Here is a 23,197-nt window from a genome sequence, read left to right on the forward strand (position 1 = left end):
GGTGGTACAGGTCCATGGTGTATTAGAGCCTGTATGGTGGTACAGGTCCATGGTGTAATAGAGCCTGTATGGTGGTACAGGTCCATGGTGTATTAGAGCCTGTATGGTGGTACCGGTCCATGGTGTATTAGAGCCTGTATGGTGGTACCGGTCCATGGTGTAATAGAGCCTGTATGGTGGTACAGGTCCATGGTGTATTAAAGCCTGTATGGTGGTACCGGTCCATGGTGTATTAGAGCCTGTATGGTGGTACCGGTCCATGGTGTAATAGAGCCTGTATGGTGGTACAGGTCCATGGTGTATTAAAGCCTGTATGGTGGTACCGCTCGTAAATGTCATCACAGCGGTCACAGGAGGAACGAGTTCAGTTGTCGGGTCAATTCAGGTTAAGAGCAGCATTACTCTGCAAACAATAGATGGGCTCCTGCTGACACAACACAGCCACATTCCGGGACAGAGTGAGTGTGTGTGTGTGTGTGTGTGTGTGTGTGTGTGTGTGTGTGTGTGTGTGCGTGCAAGTGTATGTGAAATGGCATCCATTTCAACACAGACCCAGACGTGCTGCACTTTTGCAGTGCAAGTGACCGTGACTTTACCCCCACCCTCCCTCACAGAGCCCTCAAGATGCTGTGGTGTGTAATGAAGACCGCATCGCTTCAAAATCCCAAAAGATGGGACCAAGAGAAACGGAAAGAGCTTAATCTGCTTTAACACTGCAGGGCAGAGCAAGTTGTTCTGCACAGGACGTGATGAGAGGATCAGGCTCTGTCTGAGGCACGGGTTGCAGCAAACTCAAATGTACATGGTTATTTATTTTCCTGAAATATCAAATCGCATGTATGTATGGTCGTTACACGTGTTGGCTATTGGGATCATAGACTGTGTTATGTAATTATTTTATATTATTTATATATATATATATATATATATATATATATATATATATATTATTTTGTTTGGGGGGGGGGTAATTTCAGCCGTGGAGAGACGTGCAGGAAATCAAAAGCAGAAATACACGAATAGCACCGGAAATATGCTGCAGATATGAGATTAATATACAGTAGCCACTAGCCAGGCAGGCACTGCGTGAGAGCAGTCTAGACCAGGGGTTCTCAAGGAGGTGAGGGACCACCAGGGGGTGCAGCCAGGGGTCAAAATGTTTCAAAATCATTCGAACTAATTTAAACTATTTTAAACGTTGGCTATTCAAAAATAGCTGGTCGACAGGCTAACAATGCGCTGCATCGCAATACTGTACATTATGAGAGCTGCTATGTTTAAAAAAATCTTGGGACAATTTAGGACAAGTTTAAAAAACACAAATATTCTCTTCTGGGGGCCCCGGCATAAAAACTTTCCTGATGGGGTCCACGACCAAATAGATACAAATTTGGGGCTCCCCGACATGAAAGCATTTGAGAACCACTGGTCTCAGTGCACGAGTACAGAAAAGTAGAACAAAGAGAGGACTATACAAATTCCTCATGTGGGCGATAGCAGTGACGGGTCCCGGTCATAATGACGGTCCCTTCCAGTTCACAGGATGCTGCTGAACGCTCGACAAATACTATGGTCATTAATAAGGCACGGTGGCACAATTTGAGAGACGGACCTTAACCCATTTTGACCCGATTCTACAAATGTCTTCTAAATCCCGACGGTTTTCTGAAAAACCCATGTTTCTATGTCAGTGGTTCTCAAACATTTTCACGTCAAGGACACCCAAAAATATATGTAATTGGCCGCCGACCCCAGTCTGAAAATATATTGCTCCAGGGACACCCCAGAAGCAAAGAATTGAGTTAAAAATGTTCGCTCTGAAAGAATATATATTCAAAGATTTGCGCCACATTTTTACGATTTTTCAAAAATAGCAGACCCTACAAGCTCGTAGCCGCTATGAGCTTGTAGATCTGCTATTTTTCAATAGCTAAATTATAACATAATGTTTAAAACACCAAAAGGGGTTCCCGCCCAAAATGAGTTAAACAAACTCTTCTTCAGGCAGCATGGGGACAAGCTGCAGGCTGGAAGAACTCTATCAGTCGCCTAGAGAAATAAGCTGTATAAGCATAAAGTCTTGTAGAATAGATGTGCAACCTTAAAAATTGGTTGTTTTATGTCCACTTCCAGAGAGAACAGAACTTACAGAAGCCATCGTATAGATCAAGCTAAAAGTCACCCTAAATCACTAGCAAACTAGAAGGATTGCTCCAGCGGATTTAAATTGATATACCAATGTGCAGACACTTTTGTTTAAGTCTGGGCTAAACAGCATCTCCATGGGTTAGTAGGCTAGTAAAATCCTATTCCCGGTGGACCATTGAACTGTCAGTACATCTACCCTGTAAAATAAATTAATTTGGTTCACCACATTTAAAGGGAGAAAAATACCCAGCGCAGCTGAATATGCCTTCAAGATGAGCCAATTAAATGTTTTACTGACAAAATGGGAGTATAAAAAGACCATATGGAATCTAATGTGTGTAACTACAGAACGTAAATAGTCATTTGTGCGGCCTCAACCACTCAATCACACCTCAGGTGTCATCAAGCATCACACATAACATTCCTCCTTATGTGTCTGTGTATTCACAAACGCCATGTCTCGGTGCACGGCGGTGATACACTGGATGATGACTGGCAGCCTATGTGCAATGTGGCACGCCTCCTCTGCGTTATGATGTGTGGTGTTGATGGCGGGCTTCAGAAATAGAGGTGGCAGCGTGATTCATGGCGTCCACTAGAACAGAGGATAATTAATGACTCACACTCCACACAGAGACGCCACAGCAGTTGATGTTCATGTGAACGGTGACAGCACGCCTCCCTGGACTCAAACCTTCCACTACAGTGAGTGAGTTTACACATGTGCGTTTCTCGTTGTCCTCACAAGCGCTTTAGATGCCGTGTATTTCACATATTGCATAACGAGAACATTGTAATGCATGTGCCTTCTTTCACTGAAGTCATTGCGGTGTGATTGGTAATCTACAGTTAGTATACCAGTAAGACGCCCTGAGGGCAAGGTCGCGTGGCACACGCCTGGGTGACGGCAGACTGCTGGGCGAGCGCTGGCGCTTTGGCATGGGGGTCATATCAACATATGGAAAATCTAAGGGTGGCAGCAGGAGCAGTGTCTTGAGTGTACAGGGTTTGATGAGGTTAGATCAACATATGGAATGTCAAAACAGGTCAGCTCCATATAATGGAGATCTAAGGGTGGCAGCAGGGGCAGTGTCTTGAGTGTACAGGGTTTGATGAGGGCCCTGGTAGGGCTGGGCCTTAATTTTTGGGCCTGTTGAGGGGGAGACATCGAAGAGGAAGGGCGTGTGGGGACGGATAAACATAATATGGAATGTCAGAACAGATCAGCTCCATATATGGATATCTAAAGGTTTGAGGTCAGATGTAGAGTTGCTGGCCGGCTCCATATATGCAGATCTAGGTGATGATCCAGTCTTCTCCAAGTATGGCTATCCAGGGTTTTATGAGGTCAGTGCCGTGATCTTCATATATGGAGATGGCCATATATGGTGGCGTGACGTGTCACGAGGCGTGACCGACCGACCGGAGATGCAGGTTTTCATAGTAAACTTTGGTCGCAACAAGGCCTGTATTATATCCCACAGCATCTGTCTGCGAGACTCGCCACAACTCCTGCTCTCATTATCTGTGTTACGATAACGTCCATTAAAACCACTTATTGACCGAGGTCCCCGGGCAGAAGACTATACGTTGACCCCTCCTTTTCCCAATGTACACCAATGTTATGTTATGTTTTAGCTATTGAAAAATAGCAGATCTACAAGCTCGTAGCGCGCCACTCGGTGGCGCGCTACGAGCTTGTAGATCTGCTATTTTTGAAAAATCGAAGAGCGACTGACATACAAGACATTTTTATAATCTGATCTCAGGTCAGAATGAAAACGGTCAGGATGTAGAAGACATTTTTAGAATCTGATCTCAGGTCAGAAAGTGTCCTCACCCGGTGGTGTAGGGTATGTTGATGCCTCCCAGGTTGATGCTCTCACAGCCCACGATGAAGAGCGTGGAGAAGCAGAGCAGCGACACGCCGCTGCAGATCATGGCCAGCTTGGCAGACTCCCTGGCGCCCAGCTTCAGCTTCTTGATGATGTAACCGCCCAGCACGATGCCCACGCCGGCACTGGGCACGATGATCACACCTGGAGGAGGGGAAAGGGTTACTGTAGTTAACTCAATCTAACCAAATGAAGGTTTTAATTAGTTAACTGACATAGAAAATACAAACAAGGCTAAATAACTTAAACTGTATTGTGCCTTTACTAAAACTAACTAGAACCATGTAAATTACCTTCGTTTTAGTCTTTGTCAATATTTAATTCATACTACTGTATAAGCCGAATATTTTCACACAATTTTAGAAATAATACAATTTTATGAAAATAGCAGATCATAAATCAATCTCAATATGACTAACTCAGTTAAACAAAGACAATTAAATTATAAATAAACCACTTCGCAAGGCCATGTTGTGTCATATGAATAGCATGACAGTACAGCTCAGTAGGCTAGGCCGTGGGCTAGCAGCGAGCCGTGCTAGAGTTAGCTTAATTCGCGACATTGAGCGGTTGGCTGGATGGACAGTGTGGACATGGTCAGTTTACGCGCGAGCGCGCGCCTGTCCCTGTACATCCCAGTCACTGGCTCTCACGGCTGGATAACACGACACAGAAGAGATCCAGGCAGCCAGGATGGAGATGTCCCTGAGATATGTCGCAGGGTACACTGTAATAAGTGTCCATTCACTTGTCCTGCACGCACTCACACTCACTCACACTCACTCACACTGCATTCACTTCATCTCCTGGAGCACTCTCAGCGGGGGCCAGTTATCACACAGCTTGTAGTTTGTGATTATCCTATAAGTGCAGTACATGTGTTTGTGTGGTACATGCTCATGCTTTAGCCCAGGATTAAAACAGACATGCATGCACACACACAGCCTATATGCACAGTCATATCATGGTGATTCGTACAGACAGCTTCGCCGCGTTGCTGAACGCTTGATGGCTGCGATATGCGGTCGTACGCCATTTCACATGATTTCGTACGACACGCTGACGCTTCCAAAGAGTTCAGGAGCTCCATCAACCAGGAAAAGAGATTCTGCCATGAAAAGTGAAAATCCATAATGGAAACCTCATTATGTCCAAAACTGTTACTTTTCAGAATTCAAGTTTATGGGGGGAAATCTAGGGCGAGAGAGAGAGAGAACGAGAGAGAGGAGCAGGTGCATAGCGTGGATTAAATGAGTGACGGGCAATTTATCATCGTGCGCGGGGGGGGGGGGCAGCGCTTCTCCGGCCGACGATAGGTGTGAACGGTTTTGCCGACGGGCTAATGTGGGACCATTGAAATTAAACAAAGACGGCTTTCATGCTGTGTTTTGCTACTAACAGAAATGTGCATGCACAAGGGCTGCCAAAGTATCTTTTGTAAATGTTCTTGTTTTCTCGCCCCCTCTCTTTGAGGTTAGACTGGGCAAGTGTGTGTGTGTGTGTGTGTGTGTGTGTGTGTGTTACTCTCAGGCAGGCTTTTATTTGTTTATTGTCAGTAGTAGTAAGAGAAGTAGCCTACAACACTAGGCTATTGCCCTGGGTAAATAAGGGTAGAAAAAAAGGAAAACATAGCTCACTATATTATGCACAAATGGCTCAACATGAGTTCAAGTCCGTTGCTCTCCCCATGTCCCTCATATATGGGGACTAGGTTGGCGGAGGGTGTGTAGAGCCCAGGATCACATTAGATAATTGACACAGGGGTGAAAAATGGGTTACAAAATCGTGGGATAAAAATGTAATAATAAATTCAACAGTTGAATAAAGGAGAGGATGTTACTCTATCATTACATGTCTTAAATTTACTAATTTTGTTAAATAAACATTTGACTTCTTATTTGCAGGCAAGTTATTTTATAGCATTTTGGAACCGAGATGATGCAAAAGATAACTGTGGAGAACAGAGGTGTGAAGGTGCAACAAGAGTAAGGAAGAGAAGAGTAGGCATTGCCCTGGAAGAGAAAGACAAAGCAAGAGATACATGGGAACTCTCAGCTGAGAGATGCGCGTGTGTGTGATCTATTTCTGTAGCAACCGCTAATGAGCATGGTGTGGTGACATCTCTTGCAAGATAAAGTCTAAACTTATACACACACACACACACACACACACACACAGTCTTGTGTGACTGCACGCACGCACACACGCACGCACGAACACTAACTGCCCTCTTCAAAAATGAGTTGTCTCTGCCTTGGTTCCTTCTTGGTCAGGGAGGGCGTAACAGTTGTCCCATAGAACCACTGATGTGACATCCACAGGAGTTGCCCTCTTCCTCCCGTTAATTACTTCCACACAGCCTGGCATCGTGGGTAGCCATGGCAACTGTAACACCCATTTGCCTTTCCCCCTTGTATCCTGGCAACAGGCAGATGAGATTGAGGCAAGCTAACGCAAGCTAACACAGTGTGTGTGTGTGTGTGTGTGTGTGTGTGTGTGTGTGTGTGTGTGTCACCAAAGTATTTCACAGCCATTCAAGTCAATTGAGCTTTCAAATCAATCCGCAACTCGCTTCTATAACCCTGATGCCAGATTAGCTGCACATTATCCTTACAGATTATCATCACTCGACTGATTGATGAAATAGAACGGTCCCTTGTGCAGTGTACTGGATGGACTGAACACATATTACAACAAAGAACTGCCAGGAATGTGTCCTTGTGTGTGCGTGTGTGTGTGCGCACGTGCAAGTTGGCGGATGCTTACCGACAACCAAATTGACAACTGTCACAGTCATTACATAATCGCCTGATCACAATTATTCAAGATGTTTTGCATAATTGGCATAACTGTCCAAATCGTTTCCCACGTTGAAAAATGTCCAGACATTTTACATTTTTCACAGACCAGTGCATTTGCAGTAGCTCTCTGAATGAAAGCCAGCGGGTCACGATGAGTCAGAGCGCTGCTCTCTGTCTGCACGCAGTCTGTGCTGACGTGTGCTTACGTGGTGAAGAACAAGAAGAGGGGAAAGCAGAGACGGAGGCAGAGACAGGAGCAGTGGGGGAGTGAGTGAACAAATTGCCATACGTTCACTTGGTAAATACTAAGTGAACAAAAAGTAAGTGAATATTGACTTAGTGTTCACTGACTAGACGGCGGGGCTCCACTGAGTGTGTTGCGTCCGGACGGCGTCTCAACGCCCCGCTCCACTGCGGGCTTTTGGAAAACGTCGCATCAACAGTCATGGGTTTATTAAGGGTAGACCTTTCTACATTGTATTGTATGTGCTTTAAATAAAAGTACATTACGTTTCAATTTGTATGACACTACAGTTGCATTTACAATTGCTGCTATGGGGAAAAGGCATCGCTAGGTATAACTTCAATCAATACAGGTTACATAAAACCGATATGCTAGGATTGTTGGGACATCTAGTCACTCTTGAGTTGTGAATGACGTGAATCGAGAACTCAAACCCAGACAGCTAGGCCTTTATTTCTCGATAGGCCTTATTATGGCTACTTAATAAATAAATTAATGCATTGACCAAAAAAGGAACAACAAAACGAGGTATTGCCTCATGGCAATGAAAGTATTGCATCAGTGTTGCACTGGTCGTCAACACGGTCGCCTCGAAAAACAAGGAAGTGTTGATCAAATAGAATCAATTTTTGATTACTGCATCGTCTATTTCTTGCTTCAAATGTTTTCTAAAACATTCTTGAGAGCAACGTTTAGTTCACATTGTGCGAGATTCCAATCAGAATCAAGCATTCAACCAAGCCGTAAATACATTTAATTATACAATGCAATTACATTTAATCATATTTCATATATTTTAAACTGGACCGTCTGGGCCACGTCAAAATATGAACCAGGACAATTTTTGAGGTTGGACGCCGTCAGCAGTATTTAATCAACTTCATTGATTAAAAAGGGAACCTTCCCAGACGCTGACGTGACACGGACGGACGCCCGATGGCTGCCAGTCAGTGACGTAGACTCTGTGGGGGCAGCGGGGCTCCAGCCCCCATGAGGAATTGGACCTATATAAATCGCCTCGGTTTGTACCGTTTGTACCATCATTGATTTTGAGCAACGTTATTCTCGTATGTGAAAGTACAAAACTCCCTGACGCAGTGTTGGCCTTCAAACTATTGGATACTGCATGCTTGGACATGAAAGACAGTCAGTTAGCTCTCACAGCATGTACAGATCTGACTTTTGCGTCCATGAAGTCAGCATTGAAGAGGAAATACGTCAGCTCCCAGCATGGGAATCAACCAAGAAACGTTTGTAACGACGGAGCAGAGACAACAGAAGGGCATGTGGCCTCAACAGGATCAACAGAAGACGAAGATCAAAGTGTGCGGTCTGTCAATCAACATTTCATTGGGCCCGCATAAATGTGAGCCAAGTCAAGCTTAATGAGGAAAGTTATACAGATGCAGTAGAGGAGTGCAACATTACTCTGTACACTACAGGACATTCCTGACAATAACACAGAGGGACTGAGACAAATGGAGCAAACACAAGTGGCTTCTGGGGTGAAAAATGAAACGGATAAACACACAACTGATGATACACATTGTGGCACAGAGCAGAGAACAGGCGTCAGCATGAAAACAGGACAAATTGTGAAATGCATAAATAGAGGTGTTTGTTTTACACTAGAGCTCTTCACCGGGGCCCCCGACTCCGAAAATACCCGAGTGGTGTTTTATTGTAATCACTCAGGCAGGGTCGGGATCGGACGTATCCCCCTCGGAATTTAAACATGCGCTTCTGTTTATAATCTAAACACTGTGACACGTTTAAAAAGTGTTACAAATAAATGAGTGAAATGAAAGAAAAACTACTTTTTTCCCCCCACTGTGCCGGGGGGTAGCAGTAGGGGGGGGGGGGGGGGGGGGGATTATATATGACGATTATATAAACATTTACGGTAGTCTCTGGTGGCAGTGGAGCCCCGGCCTTATTATTTACTTAGTATTTACTTACTTAGAATTCACTGACTCAGTATTCACGACATCGTATTCATATAGTATTCAATGACTTAGTATATTTACATAGTATTCAATGACTTAGCATTTACATAGTATTCAATGACTTAGTAGTATTTATTGACATATTATTCACTGACTGACTTGGTATTGACTGACTTGGTATTCACTGACCTAGTATTAATATTATGGCCCTGGCTCCATGTGCAACACCCATGATTGGGAATTTGGGCATGCTCACTTTTACCATAGAGTCTGGGTTGGGATGTCCAAAAAATAAAAGGAGAAATTACAATTCAGAAGCACAGCCATAGAAGAAAGGGCAAGCATTCAGGGAGTCTCCTGCTAAATTCAAGAGTGTTGGCAGGCATGCAAACAGGGGAGGTGGTCCTGTATCATTATTACCTGTGTATATGCTGGCGTTGGAGGCAGGGATGCCGAACTGGGACTCGATGAACTTTGGGATGAAGGTGATGAAGGCGGTGACGATGGCGCACTCCGCCGTATAGGACAGGCTGACGAAGAGGAACGTCATGTTGCTGAGGATCCTCACCGCGGCCTTGGGCAGGTCTGGGGACACACAGAGCAGGAGGGGACGGGCGCCGTTAGTGGGCTGCTGCAGTGGTGGATAGTATTAGTGACCAAGTACATTTACTCGAGTAAAGTTAGCATTAGAAGCCATTGTTCTCACATAAAAAAAATCTCGTTTGAAATGACCAAACCTGTGTCTGCAGATGATGTCACTGGACTGTCCACAGCCCTCCTCTGAGACATAGTGAGTATACAGAAATGGTGCCATCTTACAGTTAATGAGAGCCAATTATGTGAATATAGGTTGAAAATGGGTGTAGTGGGCCTTTATAGCAATGCTATAATTAAAAGCAGACAGAAAATAGTGCATGCGTAAATCGTGTTGCAACTGCATACCACAATCTTGCACAAAATCCAACTCATGGTGTGCGTGTGAAATCATTAGTGTGTCGTTAGCCGCACCGCGACCCAGGTGGCCTGTAAATGTATCGAATTTGTGGGCTAGAAGCCACAAAACAGACCGACACGAAACTAGATTTGAACCTAATTTATACATTGTTGCAATGTTGCTTACCGAAACTGCTAGAAAATCTGTTGGCGTCATGCATAATATGAATAAGGCTTAGTATATATATATATATCAGGCTTTACAGTCAACTCAACATCCTAGGCACTATCCTCTGTATGAAGAGCACAAGTGCAGTCATAAATATCAACTTTCTAAATAAGCTGGCTTTCTTGCAAACCTAGTCAAATTAATCAGTTATTGCGAGAAAAAAGTATTAAACAATTCAAATTCGATTGAATTAATCTGTTGGTCGTAATCACAATTTTAGGCACACTTGAACAGTGCTGGTAATGAGTTTGGATCCAAAGTCACAGCCCTGCAAATTAGACAACATGGAGAATTTGAGAGCTGAGCTTGAATGGGTCCTAATAAGGTGCTAGCTGGCAGAGTTTAAAGTTGTTTGTGCGTGACGGTCACACAAGACTGCTTGCACTTTAGTACACCAGTATAACTATTCAGGTGTGTTTAAGCATAATCTGTACAAAGGCGTGTGTGTGCGTGTGCGTGTGTGTGTGTGTGTGTGTGTGAGAGAGAGAGAGAATTTAAATCAAGCTAGAATGGTTTGTGTGTTTTATCACTCTCCAGTAATAAGTCTGACCTTCATGATCTAAGAGATGGAGTATGAGTGAACGGCAACCTAAAGGAGAATGTACTTTTTCATGGATGACATCACACTGCATCTATACCATTAACATATTTGAAAAATATAATCACCATGGCATGATGATGATATTAACATTGCTCACTGTAAAGTATATTGTGTGGCTTCGTGTTCCCCTTTGTGTGTGCACATCTGTATGCATACGTGCACGTGTTTGTGTGTGCGCGCGCGCGTGCGTGCGCGTGCGTGTGCGTGTGTGTGTGTGTGTGTGTGTGTGTGTGTGTGTGTATTTAGTCAATTATACATGACTTTTTATTTATTTTTGTAATACGTTTCATTTTCTTGTAATGTTGACGATCAGTAAATGTAATCCTCCTTCCAGTGTGTCCAAGGAGCCGGCCATCATGCCAGGACAGTGCTATGAGCTGGATGATGGTTCCAGCAGCTTCAAGGACTTCCACGGCTACAGAAACAACCGGTTCACGTCTCAAGCTGCCAAGAACTGCGATCTGCACCTCTTTAACGCCCAGCCCGATTCAATTATACATGACTTCTAAAGACCATCTAAGGTTTTTTTTTCTTCAGACTCATGTCCTCATCACTCAGATGTCTCACAGAAAAAGAAGGAACTAATAACAAAATGGCCAGAATTAGGCTGGTAGTTATTTATTTAAGTGTTGGTTATGCGGATAACTGTTCCCTCGCTGGGTGGCATAGAGGTTTGTTCTGGGGATGGCTCCTCAGTGCTAATTCAGCTAATCTTGTTCTGGGCGGAGAAAGTGCTAGCATCTGTCAGTGTTAGCTGGGATCAGAGGTAGGAATAGCATGGTGAATTATTATGAATTATTTCAGTCATGGTGGGGCTGGACCATACAGTAATCTAGTATGGAGTGGGACAGATGGTGAGGTCCTGTTGATCAAGCCCTTTTCCACTGCACCAAAGAACGGTTCTGAGAACAGTTAACGTGTTCCAATTGCATTTCTATTTGCACACAGTTTGGCACCGTTTGGCATGGAATGCTTTAAACAGTGCCCAGTTGGCAGTCTGGTGTGGTCGTTGTGTAACCGAGCTCAGCGCAGCCAAATCAATCTCGTAGGAGGGCTTAACGACGTAGGTTTTCAATTATTGGAGTGCGGTGGGAAAGCACTCTGGGAGTTAACACAAAATGCATGTCTGAATATTTACTACTGTCAGACAGCAGAGGAAAGACAGCAATACATAACACATAATGTCGGCGGTGGCTCAGGGGTAGAGTGGCCGGATGGGAGCCGCAAGGTTGCCAGTCCGAACCCAGGCTCCCCCAGAGTTAGTGTCGAAGTGTCCCCCAATTGCTCCCGATGTGCATGTTGGTGCCTTGCATGGTCATGCTCTGTCATCGGTGTATGAATGTGTGTGAATGGGTGAATGTAATGCACAATCTATGTAAAGCACCTTGGATGAAGGCGCTATATAAATGCACCATTTATCATTTATAATAGCCGAGTACAGCCACTTTATTCAGGACTGCCTAAGAAAACAACTGACAGATTACAACTCGTCCAAAATGCAGCAGCCAGAGTTTTAACTAGAACTAAGATGAGAGAACATATTACTCCAGTTTTGGCATCACTGCACTGGCTTCCGGTTGTTTTTTATTGATTTTAAAATTCTTTTACTTGTCTATAAAGCTCTCAATGGCCTCGCACCTTCCTACCTAAATGACTGCCTGCCTAAATATGTCCCAAACCGCCCCCTAAGGTCTTCCACTGCTGGCCTGCTCGCGCTGCCAAAAAAAATGGCAACTAAAAAATACGGGGAAGCAGCTTTTTGCTTCTATGGGCCGTCGGCATGGAACAAACTCCCACTGTACCTTCGTCAGGCAGCCTCTGTAGACATTTTTAAAGCTCAGCTCAAGACCCACTTCTACAACATTGCTTTTAATTGAGTTTTAATTTGCACGTTCCCACCCTGCCCTGACTGATTTGCTGCATGTGGTGTTTTTATTATTATTTTATTTGTTTTTATTTGTTTTTATTTATTTTTATTTATTTTTATTTATTTTATGTTCTTATATTCAATTTTGTTCTTTGCCATTGTTTTATCATTTTAACTACTTATGTTTTATTGTATTCTATTTTTGCCCTGTGAAGCACTTTGCGCTACATTTATGTATGAAAGGTGCTATACAAATAAAGTTTATTATTATTATTATCGTCACCTTTTAGCATCGCTGTCAACTTGTGTAACCATAGCCCTGAAGTCATTATTGTTAGTTACTGTAACTATGGAATCGTGCATTTCCCGTCAGTGTGTTGGTTGGTTAACTTGGTCACGCCAGGCATGACCATATATGGTCATGCATCGTGACATCACGTGACATCATCAGGGATGGAGATCCCCGATGTATGGAGAATTGGAGATCCCTGATGTCATCAATATTGGCTAGCAACTCTACATCTGACCTCAAACCCTTAGATCTCCATAATATGGAGTTGACCTGTTCTGACATTCCATACTGTATGTTGATCCTTCCCCATCCATTCTTCCTCTTCGATGTCTCCCTTTTGACTGACACATGTCCATTTAAACTCTAGACGGGCCTGCCCCAAAGTTGTTAATTAGTGCAGCCACGCCCGGCAGTTGGCGAAAACTAAGAGTTCTCAACAGGCCCGGAAATTTAGGAAATCTGTTCACACAACTACGGTACTGTACGTCACAGGACGGAGTGGTTCGCGGCAGAAAACATGGAAAAGAGGTACAAAGCAGCAGCTCTCACACTACGACGGACCACTGGTCTCCCAACTTTGTTGGAATTGCCTAATGTACAAATTATTCTGATGAGTCAAAAATGTCAATCAATAGTTGTTCACCTTGCGCCGCGTTGGCCATTCTGCAGACATTGTTTGAGGAGTCGATCAAAACATTTCAAATCAATACTACCAAGCTTTTTCATAGGAAACCAAGGATTGAAGCAGCTTCCAAATTATGATGTATTGTATACAGTACACCATAAGTCAATAGCTGCAATAGTTACAATATCACTGGATGTTAATACACTGTATCTAAGTAGCTTGATTTTCAAAATGTTAATAAATTCAAATCACAATTAATATTATGCATAATATATCACTCTAGTGCATAGTCGCTGCCATGACTTTCGGTCTGGTGGAGATAACAAATAATTAGAAAGGAGCCCACCAGCAAGGTGTCTTAGCACTGTGGTGATATCATTAGAAAGGAGCCCACCAGCAAGGTGTCTTAGCACTGTGGTGATATCATTAGAAAGGAGCCCACCAGCAAGGTGTCTTAGCACTGTGGTGATATCTAAGAAAGGAGCCCACCAGCAAGGTGTCTTAGCACTGTGGTGATATCATTAGAAAGGAGCCCACCAGCAAGGTGTCTTAGCACTGTGGTGATATCTAAAGGAGCCCACCAGCAAGGTGTCTTAGCACTGTGGTGATATCTAAAGGAGCCCACCAGCAAGGTGTCTTAGCACTGTGGTGATATCTAAAGGAGCCCACCAGCAAGGTGTCTTAGCACTGTGGTGATATCTAAAGGAGCCCACCAGCAAGGTGTCTTAGCACTGTGGTGATATCTAAACGGAAAAACTGCCTGCAACTATCATAAGAGAATCATTTACTACTTTCCTCCTGTGTGGCTGTCGAATGTTTCTGGTGCTATAGAGAAAAAACCCATCTATCAAGAAAAAATTGACTATAGAGCGCCGCAGTCCCGCCCCCTTTCAGAAAAGCGAGTGGCCCAGGAAGTGGAAGCCCCATGCATTCTCCCATCGGCACTTCTAATATAATTTATTTAAAGACGGTTACGCCGCGGACAAAGCCAATTCGGATCGTGACGAATCATGACAATGAACACAATATTTTGGGCCGATCAAATAATTTATAAGACGAAAAACAAAACAAATAGTGTTGTCTCCTGACTTTCTTTTCTTCTTTCTAATGATTTGATCGTCCCAAAATATTGTGTTCATTGTCATGATTCGTCACGATCCGAATTGGCTTTGTCCGCGGCGTAACCGTCTTTAAATAAATGATATTAAAAGTGCCGATGGGAGAATGCATGGGGCTTCCACTTCCTGGGCCACTCGCTTTTCTGAAAGGGTGCGGGACTGCGGCGCTCTATTGTGGTTGTAGCCAGGTCGTGATCCAAGGTCACATATTCATATTCAAGGTGTTCTCATTTTCATCCAATCAGTGGAAAGAACGTAATCAGTTCAAATTGTATAGCAGTTCCAATTCCAATTCCACCTGATCATCTCTTTTGCTTAATCGCTTTCACTTTCACAATAAATTATATACAGTACAACAATGGCCCAAACCAAATTTGCATTAAATCTCATGGCAGACACATACATAATCCTACTCTATGCACAGTCACACTGTGTCGGCTCTGCTGAAAGCATCTGGTTTGCAATGGGAGTGGTGGATGAATAATGGGCCCGAGCCTGTGTGTGTGTGTTGACTGTGTTCACGAGTTTGTGCCCATGCAATGTGTTTGCATTCATGTTACCAACGATTATGTGCAATAAAGACATGTATGCGTGTGTGTGTGTGTGTGTGTGTGTGTGTGTGTGTGTGTGTGTGTGTGTGTGTGTGTGTGAGTGTGCACTGTGTGTGGTTGTCAGCAGCTACTGTGCGAGTGGAAACGTGACTGCATCCCCCTGACAGCTCATTTAAGGAGAAGGGAACTGACTGACTGAGAAATAAAATACTTTATAAAAGCAGGAGAGAGATGGGGAAACCACTGCAACACAGAGCCAGGGAACTCTCTCTCCCAAGGAAAATAAGGACATGTACAGTCAGTACAGTATGACTTATCTAGAGCAGCACATGATCAATGATCTACGGTAGCTTAAAGCATTCCATAGTTGTACAAGACTTTATGGCGTAGACAACTAGACAAAGATAAAACGAATACAAATAAAACTATGATTATTATATTGGTTGCTAACTTGCTACCAATTACCTGCACCACGTTTATCGTCACATAATACAAGTATTGTTTAACTCGATGTCCTAGTCGGCCATTTCGAATAAAGCACTTGCATCGTTAAGCAACTGCTCGGACTGCAACGTCCTCCATCACAAATCAATAAGAGGCCTTACATGAGGTCTCGATAGACCGTCCACTAAAAAGATAAGAGGACTAATCCTGGAACATTGATTGAATTATGGCCCATTTACACGTCAATACCACATGGTTCCCGCATGAACGGCATTTACAACGTATAGGATTCCAGCAGTAGGAGAGAGATTAGTGAATGAACGCATCGAGTCTAGTGACTCACACTCACATGGCGAGAAATTTGAAATATTGTAGATCCGCATTTCCATTGAGCTCACATTTAACATGGGAAAGATTTAGGCCATGGGAATTAAGTATGAGTTTTTTTTCCTCGCAAGACTTCGAGTACAACCTTGACCTACAACCACAGTCCAAATGTGCAGGTTTTTACATATCATTATGGTCGTCCTCACCTTTGATGTCCTTTCCAAAGCCCATGGAAGAGGTGACGTTCTTCTTGGACTTCTCCTTCATCATCTCGTCGTCGCTCGATACGTCGCTCGATGAGCTGATCTTTTTCCTCTTCCTCTTCTTGTGGCGCGGGGGCAGCTTCTTGGGGAAGGCGAACATGGGGAAGATGACGAGGAGCATGGCGATGGAACACAGGAGGAAGCCACTCCACCTATGAGAGGAACAGAACCACAGCGGTTCAGCCATAGGGCCGATTCATACTCCTATTTTAGAGCCGAATAAAAGTCGGTTCGGCTCTGTAGAGCCTACAATGTGACGTCATTTGAGGTTCGGGGGGGCGGGTACCGTCCTAAAGTCGGCTCTTCGGTGCTACTGAAAATTTCTGACGAGCTGAAATCATTTTGGCACTACAGCGCCGAAACAGCGGTAAAATAGGAGTATGAATCGACCCTTAACCCATTTAGGCCTGACCTCAAAATTTTAAAGAAAACTTCTAAATCCTCCAGTTTTCTGAAATAAATATTTTCACGATTTAAAAAAAAATAGCAGACCTACAAGCTCGTAGTGCGCCACTCGGAGGCGCGCTACGAGCTTGTTTCCCGTCCAAAATGGGTTAAGGTCAACACAGTACAGGGACAAATGTGGCACAGCGGCCAGAGAATCATGCACAGGCCGACGCTCGATACACTTTGATAGTCACGTTTTTTCTTTATTTACACAATTCAAGCGTGGTCGAAATTTCACCACAAATAAAAGCATCAATCTGTATGAATGAGGCATGAACTATATTAATAATTCGATGTGAAATATTTGTTATTATGTTTATCTCTTCATCAAACCAGGTGAATCCGCTGACATGGTATGTGTTCATCCTGTCCCTTGGAGGTACCAATGAGATCAATCAACAATAACAATTTAATCGATTTAATTTAGTATTAAACAATCAACAGTCCAATTTCTGTAATTTCTTATCACCATAGTAATGTACTTACTTTTACCATATATTTTATTATACTTTGTTTTTTACTATACAGTATGTTGGACATTGTAACTTAAGCACAGTCAGGTGGACTTCACCACACCAATATTTCACTGCAGGCGGGGACAAACAAAGTATTTGATGGGTGCTAGCCCCTCAGATATTTATTCACGCACACACACACACTTACCAGTTGCCAACAAAGCGAGGGTCGCTCTGGTCTATGTTGACTACGGTTTTGGGGTCGACGTAGAATCCGATGAGAACTCCTCCCAGGAGGTAACCAGCTGCTGGTCCCAGTGCTCCCATGACATACATGACAGCTGGAAGAGAGACGGGAATAACCAGTCACAACTATGAATGATACGTCTGGATTTCGTAACCAGATGGGCTATTTTCACTGTGAGACATTTGCGCTCAACGTTGGACTAATTACACATAACTATATACTGTATGTCTGTAGCATTTCCTGTACGTACAGTACATGCAGCCACACACACACACACACACACACACACACATTTTGCTACATTGATGAAATAAAGGAAAAGGTTTGTTAATTGCAATCCAAATGACCTGACCTTTAACAGGTCTCTGGAAAAAGCGGAAATCTGTTCTTCATTTTGCGCACACACACTCTACGTATTTCTCCAGGGACCAGCGGAAGGGAACGGTTCATTAGCCCTGAAGTGTGTGCCTCTACATTCATAACAAGTGCACTCAGGCCAGCGGGGGCCCCTGGCCAGCCCTGGGGTGAGAGGGTTACGGGCTTATGAGGTGTCTAAAAAGAACTGACCCCTAGCACTGCAGGGGTTTGACATCTGTCCGAGGGCATGCCCACAGCACGGCAATAACAACTTACTTTACGTCCAAGTTGGAGCTAAGCATTAACAGGGGTGGAGGGGGGGGGCGCACACAAACCTTCACGGATGTTGAGGCAAATATGCACCGTCACTTTGCCACGGGAGGGGAAAAACAAATTAAAGTTAGAAAACCTCCCGCGGGCATCTCCAACACATTTACCAGTCAAAGTCAGGGGGCAAACATTCTTTAATTACACCTGGAACATGGTGTGTGTGTGTGTGTGTGTGTGTGTGTGTGTGTGTGCATTTACACATCTGTGAGAATGGCAGAATTCTCACCTACAAGAAAAGTTCATTTCCATTAGACCCCCCCCTCTCCCTCCCCCTTCGGCACAACATTCCTCTCATAATTGCAACTCTCTCAAATGACATTTTTTCCCAGAAACTAGCCAAAATGTGTCCGTCTGTTTGCATGCGTGTCTCTTTGTGATGTAGCAGTGTTAGTGTGCCCAGACCAATCCTTGATCTCTTTCGGGTCTACCAACATCATACCCCTCACTCAGGCGACACAGTTGGGGTTGATCAAATCCCGACTTACGTCCCAGTAGCTACCCTCGATCAGTCCATCAGGGAATGAGCAAGGTCACACAATCAGTTGCTCCGAAACTACTCTGCCGGGACTGGGAGAACCAGATTCAGGCGCGTGGAAGGACTAGGCTCTGTGGGTTGACCGGGTCCTGTACGGGGCCCTCCTATGTCTCACCAAGTCCACTCCTGCTCTCACCAGGCACTTCATTCAGGAGTGGTGGATTATAATGGTCCTCCTAAAGGCCTCACCGAGGTTTCTTAGGCTTCCTCCTCCTCACGGAGGACACAGGCTGGGGCGCTAAGCCATACTGCTCACCCGGGTGTCGTCTAAATTCCGGCTGTCACCCATCTCTCCGGGGGTCACCAGACTATACCCGGTTGTCACAGTCTATTCCTATGAGTCACTAAATAGAATAACTAAAAATACATTGCATGGAGTCTACTTGCCAGCCCATGGAGCCCCATTGTGAATCCGGAGATTTTGAGTACCCTAAAGTTTTGTTAGAAATGTTGAGTATGTATGCCCCAGTGAGACCTGTCACTGTCAGGTGGAAAGAAGATGGTGGCTTGACGGCCCGGGTATCGGAGGAGACCCGAGGCTTTCTTCACCCTCCCAATAATCGATTGTGGGGGTTAGCAGAGATGGAGTACTCGTAGAGAGGCTGGGGAATTGGGAATTGGCTTTGCTAATTGGGGACTTGAAGTGGACAGACAATGGATCGTCTGTCCTGATGAAGGTCTAATCGACCGAAACGTCGACCTAATAAAGAGCAACATTTTGGCAAGTGTCTGACAGTATGCGGGACCTTTTGTTTTTCAAAGATACCCTTATACGCTTTATTGCCCTACGCACCTGTCACTAGCCTTCTGAGGTGTGCACCGGTCTTTTGCTTTAAGTAGCATGGGATGGGTCAAACTAGGGGTTTTTCATGCTTCTGAAAGGACCACTTCACCACCTTTCAACCATCAAAAATGGCGCAATTATTTTCTACTCGGTCTGTGTCTCATAGGGTTGTGGGCAGTTCAGAAACCGTCTTCCAGTGACATCATCGATGGAGAATACAAGCTAATACAAACTGCAGGCTTTCTACTCCTGAAAAGTTGCAATGCAAAAATGGAAGCCATCGTTCTCACGATAATGAAAATCGAAACATTTTTGTAAAAACATCTTGTTTAAAAAAATTATCTGCCTAATGATGTCACTGGAAGACGGTTTCTAAACTGCCCACAGTCCTCCTATGAGACACAAATGAGTAGAACTAGAAAAATATCGTGCCATTTTATCATGATTATTAAAACTAATGCTTGCAATGGATTCAGAATCATGAAAAACCCCTAGTTTGACCCGTCACATGCTACTTAAAGCATAATGAAATTTCTAAAATGTTGCCTTATGAAAATATGGACGTTATTATCCAGCAATTTCTAAATGTTGGGGACCCATACTCAACATTTCTAACATAACCTTGGGGTACTCAAAATGTCTGGGTTCACATTCTGGCATGTAGACTATATATAGCGAATAAATTGGTGCGAAAAAGGAGTTTAGAAAAAAGCTAATTAAAACCAATTAAGGAAAGACCCCTTTCCTCTCCAAGTCGGTCGATAGATTAGGAACACGCCTGTGTGTGTGATCGAGGAGGGAGGTTCCAGCCACGGCCTTCCGCCCAAATCCTTATCTCAGACTAATTACACCAAAGCCTCCTTCAGCGGGACCACAGGGGAGGATGAGGAAGAGAGGAAATCATTCTTTAAACACAAAAGGGCCCTTTGACAAAATCCTCTTATCAGCCTCTGGCAGGCGCACCAACACGTATGGATCATGCACACAGACACACAAAACTGTGCACGTGTTCAAACAGATAATTCAGGGTTAGGGGCATCACGCAGATGCAAACGCACACATTCTGTGTACATGCAATACACCCTGTGATAGATATTCATGTTGTCCAGAAGTGTTGTGTCCACTCCCCTTGATTAACTCTGGCATCACTATTTGGCACAAATATTCCTCAAATTATTTGATTTTTCTCCAATATTAAAACTCGATTAACGGAGGACCGGTGGGCCAGTGGAGAAAAAATCTCTAGTTTGCCAAAATAGCAAAAATAACTGATCTACAAGCTCACAAGCTTATAGATTGCCATTTTCTTTATTTGGTGTACAATACACTTTTTTTCCTAGAGCATATCCATGGTCACAATGAGATCTAGAGTAATTAATAAGAGATGCCAAAAACTATTTAAGAAATCAATTTGTATTTTTATGTCAAAAATACAATCCCAATGACTTCTTTATGTGTGTTTGTGTGTGGTGGACGCCTGGAGGAATGGAAAGTGCTGTGCATACTGCACAAACATACCTTCAGGAAGACCTGCACACACATGTTCTGTGTTCTTTTTATGACAAAAGAATGTACAGAGACCCTAGCGTAAATGCGACAAAAACTGATGGTCTCCCACTCTCCCTGGGTAAATGCCTTCCTCTGCACCATCCTCTGGTCTATATTGCAGTTTAAAAAGTCAACTCATAGTATGTGTAATCGTTAAACTGCCTGGAAGCCTACTGACATTACAGGATGTTACCACCCAGAAACAATGAATAGACATGAGACAATCAATCAGACATGGCAAGGACAGTGAGGACTAATTTTATGATCTGGATCTTGATTAAAAGGCTATATCTCTGAAATGCGAGCTGGCGGATCATGTTCCTGCAAATTCATTTCTCTGGGTGAGGAAATGTGACCAATAAAAGCTGCTCGTTAATGTTAGTGGGATTATGAGATACTCGCAACCAGTCAGGCTGTGATTATCTCACTGGAAAGGTTATGCGTGTGAATGAATGAAAAGAAATGAATGAAAAACTTTCTTTTCCGAACGTGATAAAATTAGACAAAAAAAGTCAAAGAATTAAAATAAGTGCAATATAGAAACGAATAAAATAATATTCCCAAAACAAAAAACAAACAAAAAAAACAAGCCTGCTGTGCTGTGTGTGGTGTTGAGAGAAAGGGACAGATTGAACAAGGTGGGAGTTCTGCTCTGGTTTTGGTCATTATCAAGTAGTTCCGGTCATTTTGTGGGGGGCACTGGGGCCACGCAGTAAAAGTAAATTAATTCACAATTCATTTGTATTGTTGACCCATTTCTAAAATATTAGCGCAACTTTTGTTCAACTTTGACATAGTTCCGTGTGATAGAGGGGTAAAAAAGTAACGAAAGTTGCACTGATATTTTAGAAATAGGTCAACAATACAAATTACGTTTTGTGGATTAATTAAGTTAAAAAGGAAAGGACACTATGAGGTCACATGTAGTTCATCCTACAGGGAGCAAGCTTGCCATCCAAAAAGACCAAGAATGTGAAAGTGTTTTTATGTGTGCATGTGTTCTTCGATCTATGATAATGGAAACTGTGGAAAGTGAGTCAGAGCTGAGGTTTAGGGGTATGTGCACGGGTTATATTCACACATTATGTGGTGCTGGTGGTGAGCACTTAGGTTAAGTTAGTAGTCAAGGAATGAATGGAGTCAACCGACGCAGAAGATTGGAGTCAGAGTCTTGGCCCCATACATTATAAAAAAATAATCGCCATCATCACGTCCCCTTGTGCCCCGGTGACTCTTGCCGTGCCCTGCCCTGGATCCAGCCAGGTGAGCTGGACCCAGTCCCTCTCTCGGTCACCGAAGGCAAGGTGCCAGCCAGCCATATCTCACGCTCCGCCGCCGTTGTGAAAGCACCCGTCATGATGCCATACCATCCATCACATTAACAGTGTTCTGCCTGATCAGAGAGGGTGAAGAGGGTCGTAAACCGCGCCCCTCCCACGCCCTGTTTGGCACCACGCCACAGTGACTTACGTGCCCGGGGCTGGGATGGAAGGGAATATGAGGGTTGTCCCTCCACTGAAGGGCATTGTCGTCTAGTTGAGAATATGCTGGCTCGGCAACGGCTCTCCATCACACATACACACACACACATAGCGCCGCTAGGGTAGACATCAATGGAGACCGGCGGGTGCGTTGCAATGAGGACTGCATGGCGCACCACAGGCTCACTTTACTCAATTACGCAATAGACCTTCACCGGCGGCACGTGAAGGACGATACATTATAGCTTTCATAAAGCCACACGCACACGTGAGTAGGTAATGGATTAGGAGCCTTCCATTGCAGTTATTGGCTCCCCCCCCCCCCCCCACTCTTCTATTATACAGAGTCAGCATCCAAATAGGCAGTGAAATCCTGAGCGTTTATTTAACTCTGTTCAGTATAGACAGACCCCCAATAGTATTAACAAGAGTTACATTTACACTGAGGATTTTAGTGACAATCGGCCCGACTCTCAATATGTTGTGCTAGCATTGTGCTGACTCTTTTCTGTAGCACTACGACACGCATGACAGGAAAATAATCGAGGGTGAAGTCAGGGAGCGTGTAAGATGCAAGTTAACATATTACAAACAGAAATGAATATCGGCAGCGAGAGATTAATGCGGTTTGAGGCGGAGAGCACATTTATTTGCAAGAGCTCCTGTACCACGCCCAGGATACATAAAACTGCATCCACCTGGATAAAGCACCCTTGAATATTCTTTTAC

The 23,197-nt window shown here is 44.0% G+C and overlaps 1 protein-coding gene across 1 annotated transcript in view; it reads right to left on the minus strand.

Annotated features, from left to right (window-relative positions):
- The window catches only part of slco5a1 (solute carrier organic anion transporter family member 5A1), a 60,154-nt gene that overhangs the window by 12,736 nt on the left and 24,221 nt on the right, over positions 1 to 23,197 (minus strand). The window contains exons 3-6 of the mRNA XM_080793663.1: positions 17,395 to 17,527; positions 16,228 to 16,436; positions 9,455 to 9,619; positions 3,989 to 4,187 (exon numbers count right to left, since the gene is read on the minus strand). Coding sequence (XP_080649789.1) covers positions 3,989 to 4,187; positions 9,455 to 9,619; positions 16,228 to 16,436; positions 17,395 to 17,527 — 706 coding nt within the window. The remainder of the gene's footprint in view (positions 1 to 3,988; positions 4,188 to 9,454; positions 9,620 to 16,227; positions 16,437 to 17,394; positions 17,528 to 23,197) is intronic.

This window comes from Protomyctophum bolini, assembly GCF_963924005.1.
Source record: "Protomyctophum bolini genome assembly, chromosome: 21".
Taxonomy (NCBI): Eukaryota; Metazoa; Chordata; class Actinopteri; order Myctophiformes; family Myctophidae; genus Protomyctophum; species Protomyctophum bolini.